Source organism: Porites lutea, chromosome 3 (genome assembly GCF_958299795.1).
Source record: "Porites lutea chromosome 3, jaPorLute2.1, whole genome shotgun sequence".
NCBI classification, from domain to species: domain Eukaryota; kingdom Metazoa; phylum Cnidaria; class Anthozoa; order Scleractinia; family Poritidae; genus Porites; species Porites lutea.
In genome coordinates this window covers 26,366,895-26,377,678 of record NC_133203.1, presented here as the reverse complement: position 1 = coordinate 26,377,678, position 10,784 = coordinate 26,366,895, and the positions used below count along the sequence as shown (strand labels likewise).

The 10,784-nt window shown below is 37.9% G+C and overlaps 1 protein-coding gene across 1 annotated transcript in view; it reads right to left on the bottom strand.

The window, feature by feature from the left end:
* Nucleotides 1-8,891: 8,891 nt before the first annotated feature.
* LOC140930823 (collagen triple helix repeat-containing protein 1-like) overlaps nucleotides 8,892-10,784 on the bottom strand; it is a 42,016-nt gene continuing 40,123 nt past the window's right edge. Inside the window, exons 2-3 of the mRNA XM_073380535.1 lie at nucleotides 10,255-10,653; nucleotides 8,892-9,658 (exon numbers count right to left, since the gene is read on the bottom strand). Of these exons, the coding sequence (XP_073236636.1) occupies nucleotides 9,305-9,658; nucleotides 10,255-10,605 (705 nt within the window). The 5' untranslated portion in view covers nucleotides 10,606-10,653 and the 3' untranslated portion in view covers nucleotides 8,892-9,304. The remainder of the gene's footprint in view (nucleotides 9,659-10,254; nucleotides 10,654-10,784) is intronic.

Sequence of the window (10,784 nt, the reverse complement as noted above, 5' to 3'; positions counted from 1 at the left end):
AAAAATTGCCCATACGCCTATGGGCAAAGCGGGAATAAAAGCGTAAATTTGCAGTTAGTAGTGAAGAACGGCGGGAAGTTTTAATCAAAATTCACGAAAACCTATAATAATCCATGTGAAACAGAAAGTTTAATAAATAACCAAGCAGGAATTTTTTATCAAGGATTATTTTAGTAACGGGCTACTTATATTGATAAAGAAAGCGGTCGAGACAAACGGTTTGGCGAACTCCCAGTTATCCCCCTAGGCAAAACAAAATATATCGATATTTAAAGAGAGAAGCAAAAAAAATAATGATTGTAATCAAGATGATGATGATGATGATGATGATGATCACGGCATTGAACATCTTCGGCATAACATGGTGTCATATAACTGCCAGGTTATAGTAGTCCCTCACGGAACTAACCGAATGGTGAAAATTGAAAAAGGAAAAGTCGGGAAAATGCAAGGATTTAAGAACGAACGTTGCTCGGCTGAGAAACGTAAATGCTTCAGAATCACGTAAAAGTTGGAACTTTGGTTATGGTGACTAGGACTAGGATAATGATTGCTAGGATGATAATAAAATAATAATAATAATGATAATAATGCTGCTGATGATATAATCACCAAATAATAATGATAAAAATAGTAAAAAAAAAAAAAAAGAAAAGAAACATTAATAGCAATGATATTAATAATTATAACGATAAATCAATCATAAATTTTTAAAACCAAAAAACTCTAAGGATATATTTACTAGATATTTTATAGTGGAAGGAGAAATTCCTTTTTAATAAACAAAGCTCAGTCTCCCCGCATTTTATTTTGCTTTATGTCTTCATAAACAACGCTAAAAAGAAGAGCTCCTCCGTCAATCGATACCAGTCTATTATTGAGAAGGCTGCGAAATAAATTGTCAAAGACTGGGTAGATCAGAACAATCGGTGAGACCAACCTTTGGGGCAAATTTTGAAACGAAGATTTAAGAACAACAACAACGTTGAGGTTTACGTTATCTATCAACTAATAATAAATCGTAAATCTCATAAAAATTCTGACGAAGCTGTCATTTTCATTGTGCCAATACAAACTTCGTTGCAGACCATTTTGATGCGATTTTCTTGTCCACCCACTGCCGGAGACCCAAAAATGTCCGCTAAAACAGAATAATTGTTTCATACCTCGCATAAATCTTTTAACTTTGAGGTGTTTTGTTGCTGAGGTAAGGTGGTTGTTCCCAGTGAACCGCCAGCAAAAGAGAAAACCAAGAAAACAGCGAAATACTGAACCACGATTAAAGCTCAACCAGAACACTGCGATTACTGAAATGAGTGCTACGTGCCCATCGGTTTAATAGCAAAAAATTGTTTTGTTCCTGTTTTAATGTTGCTAGTTACCTCTTTGTTATATTTTATTTCCTTTTATGGTAGAAATATTTGTTTGTTTTCCTTCGCGAACAAGCTTCCCTTTTAAAGTGAGTCGTTATATTTTTATATACTATATTTAAATCACCATATCATTTACCTCATATCTTTAACAAACAACATCATTTACCTGTGCACGTTTCATTTGAGTTCGATTTTTCTTTTGCAGTAACCTTTTTTAAACGATCTCATTATACGTTAGCACGTTTGAGAACTTGGACATCGTACTGAAACAGATGCGTTATTTTAACCAGTTGAAGTAACCTTGTTATGTGCACGATATTTGTTGCCTCGTTTTTCTTGATGATGGCCTATTTTTTTTTTTTAGTTATAACCCGCAAAAAATTTAAGGTTGCAATCTCTTAAAAGCACCTCCTTCCAGGTGCTTGGTTCTTATCATTAAATTACAATTTTCATTCAGTGCCAGCCACCCAAGTTCCAACTGACAAAGTTCATAAGCTATATGCTTTGAAGATTCTGTTGCTAAGCATTTATTATAAGTAATGAAATCTTAGCAAAGAGAGAAAACGGCTAAATAGCAACAAAGCAGTTAAAATCAAGCGTTATGTCAAGGCATAATCATATGTTATTTATGTCAATACAATATAATATGTCTTTGTTGTCTCGCTGCATAGTTGGTCATCCGACTCGTGTCAACCTAACCTCTCTTTCAAGAGGCAATTAATTTCATCGCTCAATTAAAGGGGCGTACAACTGTATACATTCCTGCATTCGCTCCCTCTTGCTTTCACCCTTCCCTCCGTCCCTCTTTGCCATCTGTTGGGAGAACTTCTGTGCGATTATGATTTAGTTTTGCAACTGGGCGAATTTCTAGCCCCACCATTGCTGAAAATAACAAATTGTTTAGTATTATCGCTGTTAATTTAAATGCGTCTTTGTTTGACCGTCAGTTAAACTGCCACTCAGACAAGTGGCCAATTAATGCCATCACTCGAGTGTCATCTCTGTTGTGACTTCAGTGAGAACTTCAATGAGAGCTCCGCAAATTCCTGCTAGAGAATCGGCATAAATACTTCCCCTTGATAAGGACGGAACCGTTATTCCGCATCTAGCTACTGTCTACTATCACTGCCATGCCCGTTTCTTGAATACAAATAGTTTCAAAGCTTAACCGAAATTTCATCTTTGTTTTTGTTAACGTGCACGTAAGCAGAGTTAAGTAATTTAATTACAAGAGCATTAAGACTTTGATAGTGCTGATAGCTGTTGTCTATTGTTGTTTTTACATGAAGTTTCTCTTTGCTGGCACGCCAAAAATATCAAGTCGTGACCTTCTCATCATGTTTCCCCTGCTCAGTACGTAGGTCGTGTTTCTAAACAAGCTCGAACTTGGCTGTCGTTGCTTTGTTTTCAAAAACAGAGATAATAAGGACCAGCAAACTGGCCTGCGAGTAAAAGATGCTCAAAGAGTAGCCACGAGCAACTATAATTCCATCTTTGATAGAAGAAACTATACTAATGATAATTTATTTTACACTAAGAAACAGAATTCCTGATTTTTTCCTTTGTCTTTCTTTCTGTACGTTTTTAATCTTTGAAAATGAAAAGAATTTCAGCTCGTCCAGGAAATTTAACTGTGAGTAGAAATTTGTAAAATATAAGCCCTAGCCAAAGGCTTTTACAGTTTCTTTAGAAAAGGAATACTAATAGTATTTGAATTTTCCCGCTGACCAGCTGCTTTGGTTCTTTTTTCCGTCTATCAAAAATTCGCTCCAAAGAGGCCTTCCTCTTTCTCATTACCATTTAAATACGCGTGAATTTCTTGCACTTTCCTTTTTCATAAAGAAGAAAGTGAATTTAAAGGAAAAAGTCCATAAGTAAAGATTAGATAGCCCGCCATTACACCAAGGCGTCCCCGACAAGGTTAGCGTGCTTACTCCTGGATTATTTGTATACCCTTTTCTACCTTGCCTTTTTTGTTTGTTTGTTTGTTTGTGTGTTTTTCTTTTGTTTTGTTTTCCTTTTCCTTTTTTTTCTTTTCACCATAAAAATTCAACAAAAATGCCTATTTTAAGGCAACGAGTCAGTTTTTATAAAGGGCACTGGTACCAATTCAGTGTTGGAATTCTCTCCTGCCACGCAGGAGGCCCGGGTTCGATTCCTAGCCAGTTCATCTATTTAAAGTTCAATGTGGATTGAAAAAATAAATCATAATAATAATGATAATAATAATGACAGAAAAGATTGTTATCGTTTAGTTATTTAGCCAATTTAGTCATAACTAGAGGTATAGAACAAAGGATTTTTCACAGATTGGGAGATCCGATGTACACCACAGGAAGTAGGACATGTACAGTTGTTTTCGGCTTTTAAATATCGCGTGTTTATGCAATCCCCCTCTACTATACTTGTACTCTAATAAAATTATTTATCGATATTCTCTTCTCCGACTTTGCTACTTTTCCATATACCATAACGTAACCACTAAAGGCAGCAAAAAAAAAAAAAGCATTTTAACCTGTTTGCATTCAAGTATTTGGGATCAGTTCTGGATGGCTGGTTTGATAGAATGGTTCTGACAAATGAACACATTTATTCGAAGAAGCTGTCTTGTGTTACTAATCATTTCCTTGGTTTACTTATTTTCTTGTATCTTCGAGTCCTCTTATTTACAGTACGCTTCAGATGAAAACTCCTAGAAACCCCTTAGTTAAATATCTTTCCCTGTTCCATTTGGAGTGGAGTTATTGAAACAAAAAACTAGTTAAGAATTAGAAGCTTCGTGTTGTTGTAAGGTCACTGTTTAAAGTGTTTAGCAGAAACAGGTCACCCTTACTTTCATGGAATTTAATCACATTTTATCTAGAGTAAAGAGATTTTTGAGGTGAGGTGGCTGTTCCCAGCGAATCCGCAAAAATACATAGCATCAACGGGAGAGCGAAATGCTGCAGCGTTACGAGACTGGCTGTGTTTTGTGATCCGTGATTCGCGCTCTTTTATTGGATAGCGAATATTAAGTTACAATCTTGTTTTCCTGCTTATTTGCACTTCCATTTATGGGATTAATATTTAAAGTTACCAAGTTGGTCCTTGTTTCTATTTCTTTCTCGAGCAACTTAATATTTAATGCGGCCACCTATTGAATAATTTCCGGCCTTGTTAAGTGGGTAATCAGTACGTGTGAGTAGTGAACTGAAATTTTGGTCAAGCTCAAGCTAAACAAGCCCAAAACATAGGTGTGGTTTCTATTTTTAATCTTAACACCATCAGATAATTTTCCCACTGACCTATGGACATGCACGTCTTGTTTGTTCTGACCATATGACTAAAAAGAATGCGTAATTTGAATAAAAGAGAATCTTAAGACGTCGATACCATGTCACAAGCTAGATAGTTGTTGCTTTGTTTTTATTGATTATGCTTTGTTCGACTTTGTTCTGTTATTTATTAAAAACATGCCAACTATTCAAGATGACCTCAGTTAAATGTTTAGATTGTATCTACTTCTGCAAGGTCGCTGTGGGTGTTAAGTATTAAACTAGAATTTTGATTCAGCGCCAGCAAGCTATGCCAAGTCCTTTAGATTGTTTTCTTTGATCGTGATTTTAAGGTAATCGGTATTTATATTTTACCTTCCTTGAAGGCTGATCTGTTCTGGTTCTTTTCTGTTGTTCAGAGGTTTAAGTTATCAGTAATGAGCTCTACGCAAGGATAGAAAACAGAGTGAATAACAAAACAAGAGAAATACTGAATTACGATAAGGACTGAAACACTGTTTTACGTTCACTGCAGTCATTGCTAGTAATTTTTTTTTCTTACAAGTGAATATATTGAAGTCGATCTCCTTTATTAGTTCTCTTTGGTTAATTCGAACAGGTTTTTATCGACGCGTAGGCGTGCAGAGTACAGAGAATAACCAGTCAGATCAAGGACTTTAATAAATCGATATCCATATTCTGAACTTCAACAACATCAAAATTTCGATAGTTTTGATACATTAAGCGTCGTTTTTTTTTTCCCCCGTTACCACGCCAAAAATTTAGATTCAGGACGTGACCTCCACAAGATCCTTCCTTCCGCAAATTATTTGTTGTTTATTGCAGCTAAACAAGCTCAATGACCAACCATGAAAATCTCAGTATGTGATCGTAAAACCTATGTTGCAAATGCAGTTTCCCTTGATACGGGAAATCTCCAAGAGGAGATGTTTATTGATGTGCATTACAACCCCAGCTATACATTTTCTAATTCTAATTTGATAAATTGACTTGATAAGACATTACAGTTGAACATCTACCGTTTGCTAGTTCTGGCAAATTTCCATTCTAAGTATGATTTTCAATTGCTCACAAAATCTTAGTTGATAATTATTTCATAATATTATGCGACTCGTCAATAAAGTCAATACAAGAGGTGAGAATCTGAAAACTAAACAAGAACTGAAACTGCTATAATTAGTAGTTTACTCAATTAAGAGTCGGCCTCAAAATACACTGGTCACTCTCTTCAGTGGTAGAATTGCCACACGGAGGCCCGATGGTGCTGTTAATAATGATGTCAAAGGCAAAGCGATTTTTGAAGAAGTGAATCCTGTCGTGTCATGTCGAACTTAAAGTCCATGGGAATACCTCATTGTTCTGGACCGTAGAGTAGAAGAGCGTTTGTTTGAACTCTGCCAGAGGCTCTCTCCTTTGGGCTGTTTTTAAATTTTGATGGTGATCATATGCGCAAAAAAAGAGGGAGTTTGTTGGTTTCTTATAGACGCTGATGGTAACGCAGGGATGCGCCGCGTCAAGTTCGCTCGAAACTATGGGGGAGCGATCATTAACTATTGGAGTGGGGGGGGGGGGGGGGGGAGGAGGACTGGTAAATTTTGGGGGAGGGCTGCGATATTTTGGACTCCCATTTAGGAGGGCTAAAATTTTCTGGGCCCGCATTTAGGGGAGGGTTACGATTTCTGGGCGCCTTTGGGCGATGTGTGCGTACTATTACATGGGTTTTGTGCTACTGAAATATTAAGCACTGCTTGAAATACAATGGCCGTGCAAGTAATATTAACAGAATTGCATACTCAAAGCTGAATCGCACGGTTAAAAAGCACTCTGATTGCCTGTAGATGAGCAGTGACTTCACGCCGAATCGCTTCCAATTCGCTTGACTTTGAAATGGCTTTGAAAACAGCGCACGGTTTTAGTTTGGCTTCGTTGTTTAATCAGCGTCATCGTCGTGTGATTTTCCTGTATTATAATGCAGCTTTTCTTAATAGTTAATAAATGGATACTAGATAAACATATTATATATGCATGCAAAAAATCAATGTTAAAATATTATAGGTTCTAATCTAAAAGCTAATTTAAAATAATGAGTTTTTAACCGCGCTATAAAAGTTTTGAGGCTGCCCAAAGCTCTCAACTCGTAACTCGTCTGGAAGAGCGTTCCACAGGGTCGGCGCGGCTGCAAAGAAGGCTCTGTCTCCTGTTGTCTTCTTGGTCTTGTTGGGCAGATCGAGCAGTAAGTGTCTTGTATTTGATCGCAGGTTATAATTTGACTGTGGCTTAAGTCTAATTAATTGATAAATATATGTGGGAGCACTACCATGTAGAGCTTTGAATGTGTATACAACCAATTTAAACATTATACGGTATTTTACTGGTAGCCAATGCAAGTCTTTCATAACAGGAGAAATGTGATTAAAACGCGTGGTATTGGAGATGAGCCTTGCGGCAGCATTTTGAACCCGTTACAACTTGATAATATAGCTGGCTGGTAAGCCGTACAGTAGTACAGTAGAGTGTTACAGTAGTCTAGGCGTCCAGTTACTAGTGCTAAGATTAGTGTTTGTGCACTCTTGTACGAAAGGTACTTTCTAATGAGTCTAATTTTGTATAGTGAACAAAAGGATAGACTACATTTTTTACTAATGTGAACATTAAAGTTCAGCTGCGAGTCAAACATAACTCCGAGATTTCGCGCCTTGTTTACAATAGCAACGCTAGTATCACCAACACTCAGAGTACCTAGGTTGTTATTACAGGGGAGGGTTACAATTTTTCGGGCACACATTTTTGGAGGGGGCAGGATTTTTAGCCTGTTAACCTGAGAAGGGCTTAAAGTTTTAGGCTCTCGCTTTTGAAATAATACCGGCCCCTCCTCCCCCCCCCCCCCCCCCTTCAATAGTTAATGACCGCTCATTAAACTTGAAGAGAAAAGTTACAATCAGGGAAGAAAGGAAGCAAGAGAAATGAAGTTCTTCCTCCTTTCAGTATCTCCCTTGTGAATCCCTCACGCTTTCCTCTTTAATGTAGAGAAAAGTACGTAAGAGACTGAAAGTAGAGAAAAGTAAAAGATGACTGGGAAAGAGTCAGGTAGCTGAAGGACAAAAAAAAAAAAAAAGAAACAAAAACAGTCAAATCCCTGCACAAGCTTATCATTTGGAAGGTATTATGTCGTCATCTTACTAAGGTGTCCCTGACGCAGGTAGTGCACTTACTGCTGGATTATTTGCATGCCCTCTTTGACCTCGTTTTTCCATCATATACATTAAACCAGACTGCCTTCATTAAGGTAACGATTGCCTCAACAAGGCACTGGTGGTTCAGTGGTAGAATTCTCACTTACCAGGCGGGAGGCCCGGGTTCGATTCCCGCCAGTAAGTCAGAAAATAGGAGTCTTTACGTTACTTCCTTGTTTTTCATATCTCGTAAGCTGAAAAGCTTAAGGCAGACAAATGCTGGCATTCAAGTGTTTATAGGATCAGTTTCGTATCGCTGATTTGATTGGGGATCACTCCTCATGAAAAGCAAGCTCATTTGAAGGCTGTTATGCGCTATCATATATCTTTGAGTCCAGTATAATGGGTGGTGCATACTTTTGTGATTTTCATCTCATTTGATTGAAAGTGCAGGAACGACATGTGTACGAAATAACCTTCAACATTAAACCAAATGCAATGACGGAAAGGTTGAAAAGGAAAAACAACTTATGTAAGAAGGGACGTATGAAGATGTACGAGATTTGGTAATAAACTCTATTATCAATGAGGAAAAAAAAACCTCCACTTTTTTTAACTGTAACTTAAAGAATAACCAAGTCTTCCTTACACTGCCTATAACGATATAAAGTTCAGTACTGCAGAGTAAATTAAGCCTGGTTGTGTTACCAAGGAAATGGTCTATCATAACGAGTATTAAATACACACTGCAATAAAATGAGTCACTGGCAGTTTCACACTCAATTTTATTTTTTTACTTTTCAATTGAAATTATGCCAACTTTAGCCTCTTTAACTTTATCCTCACGTAAACGCACACATAAAGTAATATAGAAATGAAAAAATAATAGTTCCATGATGCGAAGGCAGGGGTTGTGTGGACATAAGCGGGAGAGTACTATTTTTCCATGCAAATATAATGAAGGCCTTTGACATTGGTCGTTTTTATACTAAGGACGCATTATTTGTCTGGGCGAACTTGGGCAAACATTCTGTGGTTCATCTGGTTATGCGTCTCTAGTATAAAGACGGGCAAAACACGCTTTATGCGTCCAGACGAACTACCTTTCGTAGTGCGTCGTTCAACACGTATTTCAAAGGAAAGTTTGCATGTCCAGAAGCATAATGCCTCTTGTGCCCGTCTTTATACTTGACACGCATAACCAGACGAACTACCAATGTTTGCCCAAGTTTGTCCAGACGGATAATACGTCCTTAGTATAAAAACGGCCATTGACGTTTGGCTGGCAAATACTCTCTAGCCGGCGAAGCTTACGCCAAATTAAATTGCCTCTACACGCGTTACATTTTCAGTCTATATTTGTATATGGTTTTCTTAACACACACTCACACAAAATTCAGTCCTCGCACGAAAAAAGGTACTTGGAAAGCTAAACTTTTTTAAACTTCTTTTGGAAACCACGGAAAGGAGGGAGACGTCCTTATTAGGACTGGGGCCTAGATACTTCTTCTATCATTATCCGGGACACTGAATTCCAGCCGGTGTGAGCATCACCCAGGGTTTGGCCACTACACTGTCCTACCCATAATTCCACTCTAACCGCCCCTTGTGAGATATTTTCACAGTACCCCTCGAATGACCGATGATGATGCAGATTAGGGTTCCCTGATGACCAGTCGTTGTAAACAACAGCCTCAATCGTCATTGGTCCACTGCATTCATTTCCATTGAGCTTGAAATACCAGCGATTACACTTATTATCACCATAAATCCTCATGTTTCCTTGGAATGAGACTTTGAGCGCTGTGTCCGATTTCAACTTGTTAAAAGTACAGTCCTAGAAAAAATAAAAAAAAAATAAAAATAATAAACGATTAAATCTCTAATAATGCTAAATAACACAAAAAATAATATATAAAATATCAGCAAGTCCACAGCAACAAACCAATGAGTGGTGCTGGATCTCCCAGTTGTAGACCTGGATCAGTACAACTGTGACGCTGCGAGAAAGGCTCGAAAAGCTCATTGAATACTCAAAGCGAACACATTATCTCCTCTGGGAATAAATAGACTTGACGAAGCTCACTGATATATAATACCACCTAGTCTCCTACACCAATAACAACCCATTGTTTTTATTGTCAGATTTTAAAATTCTTATTGTTTGTAACTAAATTTTAGTTTTATTTTCTTTTTTATTTTAGCCCCTGAAGAAGGTGTGTTTTAAAACCGAAATATTGGGCAATTTGTCTAAATATATATATTTTTTCTTTTTTGATTGGGGATGAAGGCTGAAACAATGAGGTTGAGGTCATAGCTGTACTTTTAACTTTATCGCGGAAAAACGGATTTTCGATCTTTTTCCACCGATGAACATCCTCTGTGGTACTTATAAATAGTTCGTGTTTAGCTTTTAGGGCGTTTATTGTTTACCTTAATCTTTCCGTTATCCTTTTCGGTGCCTGATTTCCACACACATTGTTTCCAGTTGCTTTGTGGTACTACACTTACTTGACTTGCTTTGGCGCTTTCTCCTTTCTCTCCTTTGTCTCCCTTTCTTCCTTGATTTCCCACAATGCCTGGCTCTCCTTTTATTCCCACAAGCCCCGGTTCACCTTTTATTCCCATAATTCCTGGTGGCCCGCTCTTCCCGGTGGACCCTTCGCGCCCTCTGTCTCCTCTTGGACCCTGCACTCCTTGCGATCCCTTATCACCAATTTGTCCTTTTGGACCTTCTTTTCCCTGGGGTCCCTGTGGCCCAGGCACGCCCGGCATTCCCGGCATGCCATTTGACCCTGGAATGCCTGGAAAACCATGACTCAGTATAGATTTCTGAAAGTACAGATGTCTAATTAAAAGAAGAGCCATAGCCTATTATAGCAGTGAACGGGGGTAATGTATTGAGAGAGTAATTGAGTAGTTAATTAGAGGCCAAGCCGTAGTACATGCATACAGGCCAGGGA